Source organism: Oncorhynchus masou, chromosome 3 (genome assembly GCF_036934945.1).
Source record: "Oncorhynchus masou masou isolate Uvic2021 chromosome 3, UVic_Omas_1.1, whole genome shotgun sequence".
Lineage (NCBI taxonomy): Eukaryota > Metazoa > Chordata > Actinopteri > Salmoniformes > Salmonidae > Oncorhynchus > Oncorhynchus masou.
The window spans coordinates 22,543,985-22,565,654 of record NC_088214.1 but is presented as its reverse complement, the minus strand read 5'-3'; the positions used below and the strand labels follow the sequence as shown (position 1 = coordinate 22,565,654).

General features: G+C 43.5%; 1 protein-coding gene across 1 annotated transcript; it reads left to right on the top strand.

The window, feature by feature from the left end:
- Nucleotides 1–3,347: 3,347 nt before the first annotated feature.
- dusp22b (dual specificity phosphatase 22b) lies at nt 3,348–20,178 on the top strand. Its single transcript, XM_064935444.1, has 7 exons — nt 3,348–3,515; nt 5,160–5,193; nt 5,376–5,458; nt 6,289–6,338; nt 7,491–7,565; nt 19,227–19,398; nt 19,656–20,178. The coding sequence occupies exons 1-7, from the start codon at nt 3,495–3,497 to the stop codon at nt 19,806–19,808; spliced, it is 588 nt and encodes a 195-aa protein (XP_064791516.1). The 5' UTR covers nt 3,348–3,494; the 3' UTR covers nt 19,809–20,178.
- The last annotated feature ends 1,492 nt before the right edge of the window (nt 20,179–21,670 follow it).

The following is a 21,670-nucleotide window of genomic DNA, read 5'->3' as shown; positions in this document are numbered from 1 at the left end:
CTAAACTCAGTGGGAAAATGGGAAAATCAAAATAAATCAGCCAAGACCTCAGAAAAGAAATTGTAGATCTCCACAAGTCTGGTTCATCCTTGGGAGCAATTTCCAAACGCCCGAAGGTACCACATTAATCTGTACAAACAATAGTATGCAAGTATAAACACCATGGGACCATGCAGCCGTCATACCGCTCAGAAAGGAGACGCATTCTGTCTCCTAGAGATGGACGTACTTTGGTGCGAAAAGTGCAAATCAATCCAGGAACAACAGCAAAAGACCTTGTGAAGATGCTGGAGGAAACAGGTACAAAAGTATCTATATCCATGGTAAAACAAGTTGTATATCGACATAAACTGAAAGGCCCCTCAACAAGGAAGAAGCCACTGCTCCAAAACCACCATAAAAAGCCTGACTATGGTTTGCAACTGCACATGGGGACAAAAATCGTACTTTTTTGGAGAAATGTCCTCTGGTCTGATGAAACAAAAATAGAACTGTTTGGCCATAATGACCATCGTTATGTTCTAAGGAAAAAGGGGGAGGCTTGCAAGCCGAAGATTACCATTTCAACCGTGAATCAAGGAGTAGCATTGCATTGCTGCAGGAGGGCCTGGTGCACTTCACAAAATAGATGGCATCATGAGGAACAACAATTATGTGGATATATTGAAGCAACATCTCAAGACATCGGTCATGAAGTTAAAGCTTGGTCGCAAATGGGTCTTCCAAATAGACAATGACTCCAAGCATACTTCCAAAGTTGTGACAAAATGGCTTAAGGACAACAAAGTCACGGTATTGGAATGGCCATCACCAAAGTCCTGATCTCAATCCTATAGAAAATGTGTGGGCAGAAGGAGGCCTTACAACCTGACTCAGTTACACCAGCTCTGCCAGGAAGAATGGGCCAAAATTCACCCAACTTATTGTGGGAAGCTTGTGAAGGGCTGCCTGAAACGTTTGACCCAAGTTAAACAATTTAAAGGCAATGCTACCAAATACTAATTGAGTGTATGTAAACTTCTGACCCACTGGGAATGTGATGAAATAAATAAAAGCTGAAATAAATCATTCTCTCTACTATTATTCTGACATTTCACATTCTTAAAATAAAGTGGTGTTCCTAACTGACAGGGAATTATTACTTGGATTAAATGTCAGGAATTGTGAAAAACTGAGTTTAAATGTATTTTGCTAGGGTATTTTGCTACAGTATGTTAATTCTGACTTCAACTGTACCTACCTCATCCCCATATTTGTTTTTGTTTTTCTGCTCTTTTGTACACCAGTATTTCTACTTGCACATCCTCATCTGCACACATATCACTCCAGAGTAAATTTCTAAATTGTAATTAGTTGTAAATTAATACTGGTTCTCATCTGGCCTACCTGGTTAAATAAAGGTAAAATAAACAAAATAAAAAAATAATGATAAACAAAAATGTTCAGTGAGTGGCTTTTACCCATGAGTATGTATGTTGTGAAATTAGAATACTTGTTTTGACACAAGAGAAAACAACTCTCTGTCCATTCCTTCATTCATGAGTTGAGAGATCTTTGACTGTATGCCTATTGCCTATACAGTGGGCTCCAAAATGACTGGCACCCCTGACTGGCAATGCACAAACAATACTATAAAAAATATAAAGAATATAATTATGGAGATAAACTCAAAATACCAACATGTGAGAAATACTGTACTTTATTAATGTTTAAATGGAACCCACCAAAATAATGTATTGATTTAATTAAAAATCAATGTCCTCCAAATCAAGGTTTCACAATTAATGGCACCCTTAAAGATTATTGTAAATGACATCTACCAAAATTAAACCAGGAATTAAATTCGACTTATTTATGTTTATCTAAGCCTTAAGGAACTATATTGAGCCATTACATCACTTCCAGTTTCACTAGGGTATAAAAATGAGGTAACACGCATGCAATATCCTTTTGTCATCCAACACCACGAAGAAAAACAAAATAACTGGCAGTTCAAAAGAGACAGATGGTCATAGACCTTCATACATCTGGTAATGGCTACAAGAAGATTCACAAATGATTTATTATACCACTGAGCATTGTCAGGGCAATTACTTTTTTTTAAGAAAAAAAAATATGGAACAGTTGAAGGCCTCATGGGTATATGGAAATGCATCCCCCCCACCCACCCCACAGGATAGGGAGGATGATGGTGAGAGAAGCAATAAAATCCACAAGAATCACTGTGAAATAATTGTAGGCCTTGGCGGCGTCTTGGGGTCACCAGGTTTCAAAAAGCACCATCAGACGCCACCTCCACAACCACAGGCTCTTTGGAAGCGTTGCCAGAAGAAAGACCTTTCTGACCGCAAGACACAGACGCAAGCGCTTGGAGTTTGCCAAACGTCATTTCAATTATGACTGGAAGTAGGTGCTCTGGTCACATGAGACCAAAATTGAACGTTTTGGTCAGATACAGCATCGGCATGTTTGGCGTCAAAACAGAGATGCATACAAGGAGAGGCACCTCATACCCATGGTGAAATATGGTGGTGGGTCAGTGATGTTTTGGGGCTGTTTTAATTCCAGAGGTACAGTGGCACATGTTTAATATTGATGGCATTATGAATTCCACCAAGTATCAGGCAATTTTGGCTGACAATCTGGTTGCCTCTGCCAGAAGGCTGGGACTTGTCCGTAAGTGGACTTTCCAACAAGACAATGACCCAAAATATACCTCAAGATCCACACAGAAATGGTTCTGTGACAACAAAATCAATGTTCTGCCATGGCCATCTCAGTCGCCGGAACTCAATCCAATCAAAAACCTGTGGGCTGAGTTGAAGAGGTCAGTTGATAAGCGAAACCCAAAAATGTGAAGGATCTTGAAAGGATCTGTGCAGAGGAATGGTCCAAAATCCCTCCAAATGTGTTACTTAACCTTGCTGTTATCCTTGCCAGAGGTGGTTACTCTAAGTACTGAGTGAGGAGTGCCAATAATTATGAAACCTTGATTTTGGTGAAATGTATTTTGTATTAAATAATTGTAGGATTTTGGTTAGTTCCATTGAAACATTAATAATGTACAGTATTTCTCACATGTTGGTATTTTGAGTTTATCTCTAATTATATTTTAAATATATTTTTTTGTATTGTTTGTGCGTTGCCAGTCAGGGGTACCAGTCATTTTGGAGCCCACTGTTCGTGAAGTCTACCCATAGAGTCTGTGGCATAGACTGTATACAAATTGTGAATATAAAAATAAGCGTAGGCCTGCCATCCTTCATTTACAGAGACCATGCCTCTCTAGATGAGAAAAAACTACATATCCCAGGAAGCATTGAAAACATCGGGAGCTTTAGGGAACAGCGCTGCTGCAGACTGTGTGAGTACTCGATCGCTCGCAATTTGGGGAGCTCTCGGGAAAGCCGTTGGAGACCTACTTCTCGAAACAAGAGTACAACAATAAATGCCGTAATTTCCATTTGTTGGTTTTACAGAATTCTTCGTTTAGAATGGGTAATGGGCTCAATAAGGTATGTTATTCGTTGATATACAGCCTATGCATGCGCTCCTAAAGCAAAGTTTACGCATGGTCGCTGAGTAGGCTACAGTAGTTCTGTAGACAGGGGGTTTCAATGAATATAGAATGTCAATCAAACGCGTGTAGTCAAATGTGTTTAATGCGTGTGTTCTATTGGTGTTATGAACACGTATTGCGTCTAATTTATATTGAATCGGTGCACAATTGCATAATAGCACTTCAGGCCATCTGCCATAAGAGTGTCTGTTTGTCGCTGTATGTATGCTACTGTACACTGTACACTTTAATGACTAGCTGTCTATCAAAGTAGACACACCCGGTGTGTAGGCGTTGTGCTTTTACATTCCAACTCCTTGGCTACACATTGGACAGATTTCTGTTGAAAATGATCAAAGCATGCTACATTTGATGATATTACTTATGGGTGTAATGCATTGCTGTGTCTTATCACATACTGTAGGCTCCGTGTCATCATGGATACTTTAGCAATTGACCTTCTCAAATGTTGGCTTGGTACTTGGTGTACACAACAGGTGTCATCAACTCATTTAAATTGGAAAAGCTTTCTGCACCTCTCATCACTGTTATTCCAGCTGGGTTTGAGATGGGGGAGGAGAGGTATGAGGGACGCAGGCGCGCACACACACGCACGCACACACACACACACACACACACACACACACACACACACACACACACACACACACACACACACACGCACACGCACACGCACACACACACGTGCACACACACACACACATAAACACACACACACGCACACATAAACACACACACACACACACACACACACACACACACACACACACACACACACACACACACACAGTGGATGAAAAAGTACCCAATGACTCAAGTAAAAGGGAATGTTATGGATAGCCAGGGTCACACTCCAACACTCAGACATAATTTACAAACAAAGCATTTGTGTTTAGTGAGCCTTCCAGATCAGAGGCAGTAGGGGTGATAAAGTGTGTTAATTGAACCATTTTCCTGTTCTACTAAGCATTCAAAATGTAACGAGCACTTTCGGGTGACATGGAAAATGTATGGAGTAAAAAGTATAGATAACCCAAAAAAACAACTTAAGTAGTACTTCCAAGTATTATTACGACGTTTCTAGCTACAATAGTCATCTACAACATTAACAATGTCTACAACTGTATTTCTGATCAATTTTATGTTATTTTAATAGACAAAAAAAATGCTTTTCTTTCAAAAACAAGGACATTTCTAAGTGACCTCAAACTTTTGAATGGTAGTATACACACACACACAGATCCTACATTAACATGTCTTATTATCACTATCATCAGAGTGAACTGTGTCGGTTATGTGAGCTCATTCGCCTCTGGTATTTGGTGTCAAACTAAATATACAGTCTCTGCATCTCCATGTTGTCTTTCCTTGAGAACACAGGCTATATATTTGAGTTTCGTCTTTGCTGTCAATAGTGGCACAGGAGTATAGGCCCAGGGGCTTGTGTAGTAATATTGTTGCTTAGCCTAGTTATTTGTGTAATGAATGAAATGCTTGTTGTAATTATGTCAGGTTTAAGAACACTGGTGAATGTAAACAACAGGTCACACAATAATATTCAATTCTTACCTTCCCATAGGTCCTGCCTGACTTGTACTTGGGAAACTTCAAAGGTAAGTGTTTCTTCCCAGCTGTACTGGTCAAGGGCTTGAGCTAAGGATAAGACCAATGAAGACACCCCTTCACCATTTTCCCTTCCAGTACATTTCAGTGGCACATTCACATTTGAGAACATTCTATGAATATTTAATAGATGATTCATGTGTTTTGTCATTCAATACTTGTTTTCCTTTAGATGCGAGGGACAGAGAGCAGTTAGCGAGGAACAACATCACACACATCCTCTCCATCCATGACAGTGCAGCCCCTATCCTGCCGGTAAGAAAACAATTCCCAGTGGACCATTCGCTAGATCAAAATGGCTAAATACCGCGCCAGACATCCTTTCAGCATGATATTATATGAATGTACGTGATCTAATGACACCTGACACATGCATAAACACACGTTCCTTAATGCCTGTCTGTAGCATATGTACACACAAAATCCAGGTTCAAAATCCAATTTGGATGGATGTTAATGTGACAAATCAAGATTTGCATCCAAGAATGCGGACACAGTTTGGTTAAGCAAATAAATTGACAGTCCCCATGTCAGTCCTCATGACTGCTCTTCCTATAAGAGCATGGTATATGTTTGCCCCTGGACCAGCCTGTCAGAAAATTCAGGACAGCAGTATGGGAATGTGGCTTAGTGTGTAATATTAGACTAGGCCCCATCCCAAACAAAACAGGTTCACATTACATCAATAGAAATCATTTGTTGGAGCCTGTATGAGCTCTGTGGGAGGGTGTAGGCGGTAGAGAGGAGTATTCTTTTTAGTTTCTGACCCAGTGCTCTGGCTCTAGCTTGTGTGGGATTTGGTGTTCTCATATTCTACTACTCCCTATAGAAACTAGCACAGTCTGTCCCGTTCCTTTACTTCCCCACTACAGCTGCAATCACCACATCAGAAACACAGTCTATAGGATAGGACCTGGTGTGTAAGCTTACATAATGGTTGTTACTGTTTGCAGACACACTTGTAAGACTGAGAGCATTATGTAATAGTGTGTACAGAGTGGTGTTTACAAAGATCCTGTCGGCATGCTTTGCCTGTTAGATTGTAATTGTGTTAGAGCGTATAACAGTTGTATGTTTTCCTGCAGGAGATTACCTATCTATGCATCTCAGCAGCGGACCTGCCCACACAAAACCTGTAAGTAGCCCAACACACAGCACCACACAGTACACAAGGCTACCATACAGAACAGAACAGCACCGGACTGAAGCAGACTAGACCAGTCAGATCCATTCTATCTAGCACACACACTCTGTGTGGGCGTCTCTAGTTCATGTTCTCCTGATATGAAAATGATATGCTTCACATGCTCACCAGTTGACTGTGAATCAAAGCACTGAATAAATCACCAGCTGACTAGGCGATTCGGCTTCTTATTTCCCTAATGAGAAGTCATGGAATGCTTTTTACTCATTAGGATTAAGACAATAGACATGCAGAGATGTAGTGAGCACCGACATATCAACATATACATACATAAATAGGTGGATAGATAGATGCTGTAAAAACATGCACAAATGCACACACACATTTCCTCTGGTTGAGTGCATCGAGTGCAGGTGGCCTGGTCCTCTATGCAGGAAGGAACAGGAAGTCTCCGGTTCTCTATGAGTTGCCACGTCCGTCTGCACTGCGCCTCTATTTTTATAACACCCCAGAAAAAGACTCGCGCACACAGTAACACCCAGGCACCCCGATGTCACTGTCAACTCCCCTGCCTCTCCAGCAAGGTGTGTGTAACCTGCAGGTGAAATGTTAAACTGGCCCTGGCTAGCCAGAGATGGACAGACACCACTTACTCATCCTGGTCCTGTCAGGAGGATAGATAGATGGCCCTAGGGCCTAGAAGAACACACCCATGCTCACCCCTACGGCCCTCCCCTCACCCATACCCTTCACTGCTCGCACACCACAGGTGGCTGATGGCACCGTAATTAGGGAGGATGGGCTCATAGTAATGGCTGAAAGGGAATAAATGGAATAGTATCGAACACATGAAACACATGGTTTCCATGTGTGTTTTTCCACCTTTCCATTCACTCCATTCCAGCCATTATTATGAGTCGTTCTCCTCTCAGCATTATGAGTCGTTACCCACTCATCCCCCCACTTTCTATGACTGGGGTGGAGGGCCCGGTTTACAGCTTTTTTGGCAAATTTAATGTTACTTGTCCTATATGCTTCCACAACAAATACAATGTTGTTACTACTGTGGGAATGGTAACTGGTTTGTTATTGTGTTATGACCTGATTATGACTGTACATAACCTGTATGTGTGTCATTCTCAGGACACAGCACTTCAAACAGAGCATCATGTTCATGCACGAGTCCCGGCTGAAAGGAGAGGGCTGTCTGGTCCACTGGTGAGTCATAAACTTTGTCCATCTGTTACTGTATCTCCGGGTTAATCTGAGTGCTCACAAGTGAACCCATGTGTGACGATGGTAAGCAGCACATAGACAGATAACACAGAAGGCTATTCTTGAACTTCCCCAAACAACAATCTTGATTTGAATGTGTTGTGTTGTGTTGTTCAACTATCTGAGGTATCTCTGGTGAGGGTCTTCTGAGAAATACAGAAGACCCTTCCATTAAATAAATGTTCTAATGTTGCCTCCACAGTCTCTATCTTTGACTTCCAAGTCAAGTAAATGTATTGTCTATTAATATGACCTGCTGATGTCCATGCCCTGTATCTCTATCATGGCCATGCCAGCTCCTATCCATCCCTCCCTCTTAAATGTAAAGTCCCCATATTTGGGGACCCTATTTGATTTGTTTTATTGAATTGAGGGCTGGTATGAGAATGGTAGACCCTATCTGCAAAACCAGGATGTCTGTGGAAAGCTGAGTATCTTGGCTATTGATCGGCGCCTTCAAATCTTTGGTGTGACTTACTACCATATATGGGCATACGAATTGATAAGGGCAGTCCGAGCCGATAACCTCATTTCAAGATGGCTGCTACCTTCATTCCGTTTAGCGTTGTGAAGCATGAACGGAATAAACACAGAATACATTGATGAACACCAAAAGCCGGGACTCCGCAGATCATAAGGATATGTTATTCATCTGCCTGTGACCTACCGTTATTGATCACCAGTGCCGAGAGTCAAAATGTTTATTTTACCCAACGTTTTCATCAAACAAATTATAATCGAATCAAACTTTATTTGTCACATGGGTCGAATACAAGTGTAGACCTTACTGTGAAATGCTTGAAATTAGTTAAGAAAATATTTACAAAATAAAGTAAAGTAAAAAATAATAAAAAGTAACACAATAACAAAGTAATAACGAGGCTATATACAGGGGGTACCAGTACCGAGTCAGTGTGAGGGGGTACAGGTTAGTTGAGCTAATTTGTACATGTAGGTAGAGGTGAAGTGACTATGCTTAGATAATAAACAGAGTAGCAGCAGTGTACTAAACAAATGGAGGGGGGGTCAATGTAAATAGTCCGGTGGCCATTTGATTAATTGTTCAGCAGTCTTATGGCTTGGGGGTAGAAGATGTTAAGGAGCCTTTTGGTCCTAGTACCGCTTGTCTATGACTTGGGTGACTGGAGTCTGGGACAATTTTATGGGCTTTCCTCTGACACCAACTATTATATTTATTTTACCTGGCAGTTAAGGACAAATTCTTATTTTCAATGACGGCCTAGGAACAGTGGGTTAACTGCCTTGTTCAGGGGCAGAACTACAGATTTTTACCTTGTCAGCTCGGGGATTCGATCTTGCAACCTTCCAGTTACTAGTCCAACGCTCTAACCACTAGGATACCTGCCACCCCAGGTCATATAGGTCCTGGATGGCAGGAAGCTTGCCCCCCAGTGATGTACTGCACCGTACGCACTACCCTCTGTAGCGGTTTACGGTCAGATGCCGAGCAGTTGCCATATGCAACCGGTCAGGATACTCTCGATGGTGCAGCTGTAGAACTTTTTGAGGATCTGGGGACCCATGCCAAATCCTCATGGGTCTTACAAGGTAAGCTTCGATTTGGTCTGTGTTTTCGCTACATGTAATTAATCCCTAGGTTGGTAGGAGCAAATCTAGCTTATTGCCAATGTTATCTGATGATGTATGACTTAATGGCAAGATCGAATGGCCAATGTCCACCGAGTGACTATAGCCAGCAACTATGATGTTGCCGGCTGACACGCTGTAGGCATCCATTACACAGGGAATTGGCTACTATGGCACCTTGACAGTCTTGTAGCCAATGAGGTAAGCTTTCCAGGGATATGCAGTTGACCTGGGTGGGACAAAGCAATGCCTAGAACCTTTTATGCGTAATGCGAACTATTGCTACCTGGATCAGAGACGAGATGCACACCACATTACATTGTAAACAGATTTCATCACTTTAACATAAAATGCTTCTCAAGGGGTAAAAAAAGGGTAAAAACTAAGAATATAGAACAGAAACCTAAAAAGAAAGCAACTATGAATAAGTATACCGACATAGAAGCTTTGAATAAAATACTGGAGTTGGACTCGGATCCTTCATTCCCAAGATGGCATAGCAGTCAGACGTCCTTTGTCCTCGTCTTGTCGTGTCCCGTGTAAATATATATTTATTTATTTTCTTCGCTTTGTATATATATTTTTTCTAAAAATCTCAACTTCAAAACACTCCTGCAACCCGACTCACCAATTTAAAAAAAGTATTATTCACCTCAAATCACCTCAAATCTGAAATCTATAATAGAAGCTAGCCAGAAGCTAGCCAGTTTACTGGCTAACGTTAGTATTCAGCTAACCACGTTTGGTGGTCATCAGCTATCCTTTAGCTCGAAAAGCTATCGCCAGATTTGTACAACGCGACTCAGACCAGAGCATACCGGACCAATTTTCTCTCCATATCCCCGGATTTCTACCGCAAGCTCTGGACATTTACACCTGGATCTTGCAGCTAGCTAGCTGCTATCCAAGTGACTATTGGCTTACGTCGGTCCCGGAGCAAACATCAATTATTCCGGAGCTAGCCAGCTGAAGAGTTCCATCTGCCACTCCTGGGCTACAATCACCTATCCGGACCCGTTTTACTGCCGACACGGAGCCCCACCGGGCCTTCACGACTGGACTACCGATGTTATCTGCCCGAGGGAGTTATCCAACTGGCCCCTCCGTCGCGACGTTACCTGAACGCCCATCTGCGACCTGCTAATCGTTAGCTGTCTTATCGGCTGCTATCTGAATAGGTCTATCGGAGAATTTTCTTGAGTCACTATAACTATATCTATTTTGCCAATTGGATTGTTCCCTTCTACCACACGGTACCCCACTAATCTACCAATGGAAACACACAAGGTGGCTAAAAACAGACCTCCATCCTCTGCCAGTTTTCTACCGATGGCCCGGCTAGCTGTCTGAATCGCCGTGACCCCAACCAACCTCACCACTCACTGGACCCTTTTGATCACTCGACTAAGCATGCCTCTCCTTAATGTCAATATGCCTTGTCCATTGCTGTTCTGGTTAGTGTTTATTGGCATATTTCACTGTAGAGCCTCTAGTCCTGCTCACTATACCTTATCCAACCTTTCAGTTCCACCACCCACACATGCGATGAAATCACCTGGTTTCAATGATGTTTCTAGAGACAATATCTCTCTCATTTTTTTTTTTTATTTCACCTTTATTTAACCAGGTAGGCTAGTTGAGAACAAGTTCTCATTTGCAACTGCGACCTGGCCAAGATAAAGCATAGCAGTGTGAACAGACAACAACACAGAGTTACGCATGGAGTAAACGATTAACAAGTCAATAACACAGTAGAAAAAAAGAGTCTATATACGTTGTGTGCAAAAGGCATGAGGAGGAAGGTGAATAATTACAATTTTGCAGATTAACACTGGAGTGAGAAATGATCAGATGGTCATGTACAGGTATATATATTGGTGTGCAAAAGAGCAGAAAAGTAAATAAATATAAACAGTATGGGGAAGAGGAAGGTGAAATTGGGTGGGTTATTTACCTATAGACTATGTACAGCTGCAGCGATTGGTTAGCTGCTCAGATAGCAGATGTTTGAAGTTGGTGAAGGAGATAAAAGTCTCCAACTTCAGCGATTTTTGCAATTCGTTCCAGTCACAGGCAGCAGAGAACTGGAACGAAAGGCGGCCAAATGAGGTGTTGGCTTTAGGGATGATCAGTGAGATACACCTGCTGGAGCGTGTGCTATGGGTGGGTGTTGACATCGTGACCAGTGAACTGAGATAAGGCTGAGCTTTACCTAGCATGGACTTGTAGATGACCTGGAGCCAGTGGGTCTGGCGACGAATATGTAGCGAGGGCCAGCCGACTAGAGCATACAGGTCGCAGTGGTGGGTGGTATAAGGTGCTTCAGTAACAAAACGGATGGCACTGTGATAAACTGCATCCAGTTTGCTGAGTAGTGTTGGAAGCCATTTTGTAGATGACATCGCCGAAGTCGAGGATCGGTAGGAAAGTCAGTTTTACTAGGGTAAGTTTGGCGGCGTGAGTGAAGGAGGCTTTGTTGCGGAATAGAAAGCCGACTCTAGATTTGATTTTAGATTGGAGATGTTTGATATGAGTCTGGAAGGAGAGTTTACAGTCTAGCCAGACACCTAGGTACTTATAGATGTCCACATATTCTAGGTCGGAACCATCCAGGGTGGTGATGCTAGTCGGGCGTGCGGGTGCAGGCAGCGAATGGTTGAAAAGCATGCATTTGGTTTTACTAGCGTTTAAGAGCAGTTGGAGGCCACGGAAGGAGTGTTGTATGGCATTGAAGCTCGTTTGGAGGTTAGATAGCACAGTGTCCAAGGACGGGCCCGGAAGTATACAGAATGGTGTCGTCTGCGTAGAGGTGGATCAGGGAATCGCCCGCAGCAAGAGCAACATCATTGATATATACAGAGAAAAGAGTCGGCTCGAGAATTGAACCCTGTGGCACCCCCAGAAACTGCCAGAGGACCGGACAGCATGCCCTCCGATTGGACACACTGAACTCTGTCTGCAAAGTAGTTGGTGAACCAGGCAAGGCAGTCATCAGAAAAACGGAGGCTACTGAGTCTGCCGATAAGAATATGGTGATTGACAGAGTTGAAAGCCTTGGCCAGCTTGATGAAGACGGCTGCACAGTACTATCTTTTATCGTTGGCGGTTATGATATCGTTTAGTACCTTGAGCGTGGCTGAGGTGCACCCGTGACCAGCTCGGAAACCAGATTGCACAGCGGAGAAGGTATGGTGGGATTCGAGATGGTCAGTGACCTGTTTGTTGACTTGGCTTTCGAAGACCTTAGATAGGCAGGGCAGGATGGATATAGGTCTGTAACAGTTTGGGTCCAGGGTGTCTCCCCCTTTGAAGAGGGGGATGACTGCGGCAGCTTTCCAATCCTTGGGGATCTCAGACGATATGAAAGAGAGGTGAACAGGCTGGTAATAGGGGTTGCGACAATGGCGGCAGATAATTTCAGAAATAGAGGGTCCAGATTGTCAAGACCAGCTGATTTGTACGGGTCCAGGTCCATCTCTCAATGCCTACGTTTACCTCCACCGTATTCACATCCTACCATACCTTTGTCTGTACATTATATCTTGAAGCTATTTTATCGCCCCCAGAAACCTCCTTTTACTCTCTGTTCCGGACGTCCTAGACGACCAATTCTCATAGCTTTTAGCCGTGCCCTTATCCTACTCCTCCTCCGTTCCTCTGGTGATGTAGAGGTGAATCCAGACCCTGCAGTGCCTAGCTCCACTCCTATTCCCCAGGCGCTCTCTTTTGATGACTTTTGTAACCGTAATAGCCTTGGTTTCATGCATGTTAACATTAGAAACCTCTTCCCAAAGTTTGTTTTATTCACTGCTTTAGCACACTCTGCCAATCCTGGCTTAGGAAGACCACCAAAAACTCTGAAATCTCCATTCCTAACTACAACATTTCCAGACAAGATAGAACAGCCGAAGGGGGCGATGTTGCAATCTACTGCAGAGATAGTCTGCAGAGTTCTCTCCTACTATCCAGGTCTGTACCCAAACAACTTGAGCTTCTACTTTTAAATATCCACCTCTCTAAAAACAAGTCTCTCACCGTTGCCTTCTGCTATAGACCACCCTCTGCCCCCAGGTGTGCTCTGGACACCATATGTGAACTGATTGCCCCCCATATATCTTCAGAGCTCGTGCTGCTAGGTGACCTAAACTGGAACATGCTTAACACCCCAACCATCCTACAATCTAAGCTTGATGCCCTCAATCTCACACAAATTATCAATGAACCTACCAGGTACCACCCCAAAGCCGTAAACACGGGCACCCTCATATATATCATCCGAACCAACTTGCCCTCTAAATACACCTCTGCTGTTTTCAACCAAGATCTCAGCGATCACTGCCTCATTACCTGCATCTGTAATGAGTCAGCAGTCAAGCGACCTCCACTCATCACTGTCAAACGCTCCCTTAAACACTTCAGCGAGCAGGCCTTTCTAATCGACCTGGCCCGGGTATCCTGGAAGGATATTGACCTCATCCCGTCAGTAGAGGATGCCTGGTTATTTTTTTTAATGCCTTCCTCACCATCTTAAATAAGCATGCCCCATTCAAGAAATTTAGAACCAGGAACAGATATAGCCCTTGGTTGTCTCCAGACCTGACTGCCCTTAACCAACACAAAAACATCCTATGGCGTTCTGCATTAGCATCGAACAGCCCCCGTGATATGCAACTTTTCAGGGAAGTTAGAAACCAATATACACAGGTAGTTAGAAAAGCCAAGGCTAGCTTTTTCAAGCAGTCATCCCCCTCTTCAAAGGGGGGGACACTCTTGACCCAAACTGCTACAGACCTATATCTATCCTACCCTGCCTTTCTAAGGTCTTCGAAAGCCAAGTCAACAAACAGATTACCGACCATTTCGAATCTCACCGCACCTTCTCCGCTATGCAATCCAAATCAGAGGGCCTGTTGTCCGGGCGTCTGGCAGTCTCTATGTTGGTGCCACAGGGTTCAATTCTTGGGCCACTGTGTTAACAACCCTCCAGACGAGCTTCAATGCCATACAACTCTCCTTCCGTGGCCTCCAACTGCTCTTAAATACAAGTAAAACCAAATGCATGCTCTTCAACTGATTGCTGCCTGCACCCGCCCGCCCGTCCAGCATCACTCCTCTGGACGGTTCTGACTTAGAATATGTGGACAACTACAAATACCTAGGTGTCTGGTTAGACTGTAAACTCTCCTTCCAGACTCACATCAAACATCTCCAATCCAAAGTTAAATCTAGAATTGGCTTCGTATTTCGCAACAAAGCATCCTTCACTCATGCTGCAAACATACCTCACAAAACTGACCATCCTATCGATCTTCGACTTCAGCGATGTCATTTACAAAATAGCCTCAAATACCCTACTCAATAAATTGGATGCAGTCTATCACAGTGCCATCCATTTTGTCACCAAAGCCCCATATACTACCCACCACTGCTATGTGTATGCTCTCGTTGGCTGGCCCTCGCTTCATACTCGTCTGCAAACCCACTGGCTCCAGGACATCTAAAAGACCCTACTAGGTAAAGTCCCCCTTATCTCAGCTCGCTGGTCACCATAGCAGCACCCACCTGTAGCACGTGCTCCAGCAGGTATATCTCTCTGGTCACCCCCAAAACCAATTCTTCCTTTGGACGCATCTCATTCCAGTTCTCTGCTGCCAATAACTGGAACGAACTACAAAAATCTCTGAAACTGGGAACACTTATCTCCCTCACTAGTTTTCAGCACCAGCTGTCAGAGCAGCTCACAGTTTACTGCACCTGTACGTAGCCCATCTATAATTTAGCCCAAACAAGTACCTCTTCCCCTACTGTATTTATTAATTAATTTATTTTGCTCCTTTGCACCCCATTATTTATTTTTCTACTTTGCACATTTTTCCACTGCAAATCTACCATACCAGTGTTTTACTTGCTATATTGTATCTACTTTGCCACCATGGCCTTTTCTTTGCCTTTACCTCCCTTATCTCACCTCATTTGCTCACGTCGTATATAGACTTATTTTTCTACTGTATTATTGACTGTATGTTTGTTTTACTCCATGTGTAACTCTGTGTTGTTGTATGTGTCAAACTGCTTTGCTTTATCTTGGCCAGGTCGAATTGTAAATGAGAACTTGTTCTCAACTTGCCTACCTGGTTAAATAAAGTTGAAATAAACAAATATATAAGAAAGGGGAACAAAGATTTCGACTTGGCCGACGAAGATTTCTTTCTAGAAGGATTGGATCCACTTTTAGATCTGTAAGTAAATTATTTTCATGACTTTATATATTTACTATAGGTATTGTTTATTTTTTTACAAATGTTCTGCTTTTTGTGCTTTGGATTTAGTTACCATAGGCCTATGTAACAAGTAATTTCAATGTTATATATTTCCAAAGTAGTTATTGTCTATGTTTCATATGAGTTCACTGTTTGCTGTTCTAAGTTTCATCTTTGTACCTTTGGAGAGGCCACTAAACTCTCATGGCCATTGTTTATTTGTGGTTGTCACCTCTGCCTTTGTGTTACTGTTTGTATTGTGTGTGTGCTTCACACCTTCTATGAGAGTCACTGTACAGATCAAGTTTAGGCTTGGTGTTTTTACTTTACAGTAATGTCGTTTTGTAAATTTAGTCAACTGTAATTCTGTGTCTTACAACAATATATCCCTTTATTTTATTCACCACAGAGTGGAGGATGCAGAAGATTTGGATGATGACTTTTTGGAGCCACCCCTTCCCTGCAAGCTCCACCCCGATGGTCAAGGTTTTCACCCCCCACTGCTGTGTCAATCACCTTTTCTGGTGGTTGACAAAGGCCCCACTCCTCTTCAACCACCCCCACTGCAGTGTCAATCACCCCATCTGATGATTCTACTACCACTTCTCCGCAAAGACCCCACTCCTCTTTTACCACCCCCACTGCAGGCCCTGGCACCAGTCCCCTCTGTGCAAGTTCATCTGGAAGTCAGGGGGCAGGGAGGAGATCTAGGCCTCAATAGAGAAGAGGGAGAGGAAACTGAGGACAGGTGGCATACGGTCTTTGAAGATGATGAGGTACCAGAAAATTTTGGTTTAAACCCAAACCCAATTTTGGTTTAAACCCAAAGGCCCACAGTTGGTTAGTGATGAAACATACAGCCCCTTACAGCTGTTTCAGCTCTACTTTACAACCTCTGTACTGGGAACATACCAACAAGTATGGGGACAAGAAGCAGCAGGGGGGAAGGAAGATGTCCTGAAAACCTGTCACCTTGGGTGACATGCTCAACTACACTTCCTTGGTGATTTACATGGGACTGGTAAAGGTATCATCTAGTTGACAACTGGAGCAAGTCCACACTCAATCGGTTCGAGTTCCCCACCTCCATCATGAGTGAAACCCGATTCTTGGTCATCAACCGTACTATTCACATGAGTGACCCACAAAAGGATCAGGAGAATGACCAGAAGGGGACTGCAGGGTCTGATCGTCTTGCAAGAGTCAAGCACCTGTATCATGACATGGTGGAGGCATGCAAAACTTACTTCCAGCCTGCTCAAAATCTATCTAGATGAGCGCATGGTTGCCTCAAAGGCTTGAATTGGCTTGAAGCGATATATGAAAAATAAGCAGACCAAATGGGGCTACAAAGTCTTTGTGCGAGATGATTCAGCCTCTGCCTACACGTGGAACTTTTTCATCTACACTCAGCGAAAAAAGAAACATCCCTTTTTCAGGACCTTGTCCTTCAAAGATCATTCGTAAAAATCCAAATACCTTCACAGATCTTGATTGTAAGAGTTTAAACACTGTTTCCCATGCTTGTTCAATGAACCATGAAAAAATATTGAACATGCACCTGTGGAACGGTCATTATGACACTAACAGCTTACAGATGGTAGGCAATTAAGGTCACAGTTATGAACACGTAGAACACTAAAAGAGGCCCTTCTACTGACTCTGAAAAACACCAATAGAAAGATGCCCAGGGTACCTGCTTATCTGCGTGAACGTGCCTTAGGCATGCTGCAAGGAGGCATGAGGACTGCAGATGTGGCCAGGGCAATAAATTGTAATGTCCGTACTGTGCAATGTCCATACCTAAGACAGTGCTATAAGGAGACAGGACGGACAGCTGATCATCCTCGCAGTGGCAGACCATGTGTAACAACACCTGCACAAGATTGGTACATCTGAACATCACACCTGCGGGACAGGTACAGAATGGCAACAACAACTGCCCAAGTTACACCAGGAATGCACAATTCCTCCATCAGTGCTCAGACTGTCCGCAATAGGCTGAGAGAGGCTGGACTGAGGGCTTGTAGGCCTGTTGTAAGGCAGGTCCTCACCAGACATCACCGGCAGCAACGTCGCCTATGGGCACAAACCCACCGTTGCTGGACCAGACAGTCTTGGCAGAAAGTGCTCTTCACTGAAGAGTCGCGGTTTCATTTCACCAGGGTTGATGGTCGGATGCGCGCTTATCGTCGAAGGAAAGAGCGTTACACCGAGGCCTGTACTTTGGAGCAAGATCGATTTGGAGGTGGAGGGTCCGTAATGGTCTGGGGTGTGTCACAGCATCATCGGACTGAGCATGTTGTCAGTGAAGGCAATCTCAACACTGTGCATTACAGGGAAGACATCCTCTTCCCTCATCTGGTACCCTTCCTGAAGGCTCATCCTGACATGACCCTCCAGCCTGACAATACCACCAGCCATACTGCTCGTTCTGTGTGTGATTTTCTGCAAGACAGGAATGTCAGTGTTCTGCCATGGCCAGTGAAGAGCCCAGATCTCAATCCCATTGAGCATGTCTGGGACCTGTTGGATCGGAGGGTTAGGGCTAGGGCCATTCCCCCCAGAAATGTCTGGGAACTTGCAGGTGCCTTGGTGGAAGAGTGGGGTAACATCTCACAGCAAGAACTGGCAAATCTGGTGCAGTCCATTAGAAGGAGATGCACTGCAGTACTTAATGCAGCTGGTGGCCACACCAGATACTGACTGATACTTTTGATTTTGACCCCTCCTTTGTTCAGGGACACATTATTCCATTTCTGTTATGCAGTTGATTAACTTCCCGTTACTTGGCGGTGGGTACAAGCTCTTAGTGGACCATTTTTATTCTAGTCCCATAGTTTTCATAGACCTCTTGAAAAAGAAAATAGGGTCTTGTGTCACAATTCGTCCTAACAGACTCGGTTTCCCCAAGACCAAGGTAAACAACATGAAAAGACTGCGGGGAGGGGGGCCATACGTTGGATCAGGACTAACAAGCTGCTACGGAAGTAACTATGCTCACCACACAGCATAAGGCATTCAATAACGACCATGTCTCAAGGAGCGTGAAAATGCCAATGAGTGATGGGTGAGGAAGAATGTCCTTATTCCTGTTTCTGTGGTGGTAGACATTAAAAGAAAAAGAAAAGAACAATAACTTTTAGGCACCCCCAGTGTGCAAAAACAGGGCAATTACCACATTCGGACACCTTGGAGAGGTTGAATGCACACTTGAATGTTGATATGGTAGACATTGTGTTTTTATAATGAACAAATAGCATTTAAGGATTGAAAATATGTACCAACAGTGGAATGATCTAATTTACAGAGATATGCCACTTTGGAGAGGTTTAGGGACACTTGGAAACATCCACACCTGACACCACTTACTAAAACATCTGCCCATTTCTAGTTATTAGGTCTATCAATCCCATTTGCTTTCTGATATTGTTTGCATATTGTAGAAGCCATCTGATGTGTTTCAGCTCTCGTCATGAATTATTCACTTATAGTTTGTCAATAAAAAAAAAAACGTATTTTGTGTGCGCTTGATCTTGTGTACTCCTATATATCTTCTGATCATTTCCTCAAAATCTCCCAGATGTCTTCTCTCCAAATATGCCACGTTTTTGCATGTCGGAATCATGTAATTACACATGAATAGCAGTTACTTTTGGGTAAGTCTATTTAGGCGGGAATCTACATTTTGCCATTACATTTAAGAGGTTAACCATCTATTCCTCTCTCCATGCAGTCTGGCGGGTGTGTCTCGGAGTGTCTCCCTGGTGGTGGCCTACATCATGACAGTGACAGGGCTGGGCTGGCAGGAGGCTCTGGCTGCTGTGAGGGTGGCTCGGCCCTGCGCTGGCCCCAACCTGGGGTTTCAGCGCCAGCTCCAGGAGTTTGAGACCACTCACGCTGACCAGGTTAATACAGAGAGGGATAGAGGGAGGACAGGGGAAAAGATGTCAGTCTAGGTACAGGTGACAGTGTAAGAGATGCAGGCACTCTTGGAGGGAATGGAAGTTCAATAAAAAGGAGTTTCTTATCATAAAACATGTATGTGTTAAGCATTAATGCCTTCAGAGAGTGGAGTAGCCTTGTAGTTACTTGAGGAAGAGAATACAGCTGTCTCAACAGACAAGAGTATTGACATACTGTATGTTGCTGTCTGTCTCTCCAGTACAGGGAGTGGCTTCGGCAGGAGTACAAAGAGAGTCCCTTCAATGACGAGGACGACATCCGCATCCTGTTGACAAGGAGTCTCAAACCCAATGGGGTGGCGGTGGAGGTGAATATTGAGCCACCCACCCCTCCAGGATTGCAGGGTACCTGAGACCCCTTATCTAGGTCTTAAGTCTTGCATTGTGGGATGATACCACTCTGGTCCCAAGAGGGGGGGGTTCTCTCTCTGTCAGTACGCCGTTGGACCAGTCTCTCTCTCTATTGTTGTCCCTTTGCTGGAGAAGACTGGGGGAGGATGGGCCGATTGATGCACCATTTTGAGAAGGTTTATTGATGTTTTATTATGGCTAATACTACTGGTTTCATTACCCCTATTTAATGTATATAGCTATGTATACCACGTTCTGTATTTGTACTTGCTTTTCTAAATCTTGAAAATGTATAATATTGTTACCATGTCATTTGTTTCTTCTTGAAGCCATTTGTGAGCTTTTTGTGCAATAATAAAAGGATTCAAGTCACTGTGTGATTAAATGGTTATTAACTGCTGTGTGTGCTGTCAGATACCATGTGATGACAGAAAGACATTCTCTGTGCTCTCTGTTTCGGGTCTATTTCCTGTTTGTGTCTAATGCAAAGGAAGCCTTGCATGACAGCAGTAAAAACAACCTTTTCAGCCAACTTTCACTGTCAGCATTGGAGGGATAGAGAGGCTGGGCATGAGTGCAACTAGTTCTGAAAAGTAACTACATTTAATTTGTCTGTAGCTTACCCATCAGCTTACCTATAGTGTAGACCTCCAATAGATATATCACACAGTCTATGAAATAGACCCAGCTAATATTTAAGGTTATGCACATTTCACAACCACTGGAGGGCAGCAGTATTGCCATAGTAGAACCAATTTAGGCTTTATTGTAGGCTATTTGTTAATCCACTCTTCTCCACTACAATATACTATATCAGTGTAATACTGTAATCACATATCAGGAGGGTTGACTAAATTAAATAGAAATTCAATTTTAAAAGCAATATAACTAAGTTCTGAAAATGATATACAATGCATTCGGATAGTATTCAGACCCCTTGACTTTTTCCACATTTTGTTACGTTACAGCCTTCTTCTAAAATGGATTAAATTGTTTCCCCACCTCATCAATTTACATACAATACCCCATAATGACAAAGCAAAAACAGGTTTTTAGATTTGTTTTCAAATGTATATATATAAAAAAATGAAATACAACATTTACTTAGGTTTTCAGGCCTTTTACTCAGTGCCTTGTTAAAGTACCTTTGGCAGCGATTACAGCCTCAAATCTTCTTGGGTATGACGCTACAAGCCTGCACACCTGTATTTGGGGAGTTTCTCCCATTCTTCTCTACAGATCCTCTCAAGCTCTGTCATGTAGGATGGGGAGCGTCGCTGCACAGTTATTTTCAGGTCAATCGGGTTCAAGTCCCGGCTCTGGCTGGGCCACCCGAGGACGTTCAGAGACTTGTGCTGAAGCCACTCCTGCGTTGTCTTGGCTGTGTGCTTAGGGTTGTTGTCCTGTTGGAAGGTGTCTGAGGTCCTGAGCTCTCTGGAGCAGGTTTTCATCAAGGATCTCTCTGTTCTTTGCTCTGTTCATCTTTCCCTCGTGCCTGACTAGTCTCCCAGCCCCTGCCGCTGAAAAATATCCCCACAGCATGATGTGGGCACCACCATGCCTCACTGTAGGGATTGTGCCAGGTTTCCTCCAGACGTGACGCTTGGCATTCAGGCCAAAGAGTGCAATCTTGGTTTCATCCGACCAGAGAATGTTGTTTCTCATGGTCTGAGTGTCTTTAGGTGGTTTTTGGCAAACTGTAAGCGAACGGTCATGTGCCTTTTGCTGAGGAGTGGCATCAGTCTGGAAACTATTCCTTAAAGGCCTGATTGGTGGAGTGCTGCAGAGATGGTTGTCTTTCTGGAAGGTTCTCCCATCTCCACAGAGGAACTTTGGACCTCTGTCCGAGTGACCATCAGGTTCT

Bases quoted from the DNA above. Each gene is read 5' to 3' on its own strand.
- dusp22b (XM_064935444.1), top strand. From the start codon at position 3,495: ATGGGTAATGGGCTCAATAAG. The intron at 6,339-7,490 runs GTAAGTAGCCCA...TGTCATTCTCAG, and splicing joins GACCTGCCCACACAAAACCT to GACACAGCACTTCAAACAGA. The intron at 7,566-19,226 runs GTGAGTCATAAA...CTCTCCATGCAG, and splicing joins GAGGGCTGTCTGGTCCACTG to TCTGGCGGGTGTGTCTCGGA.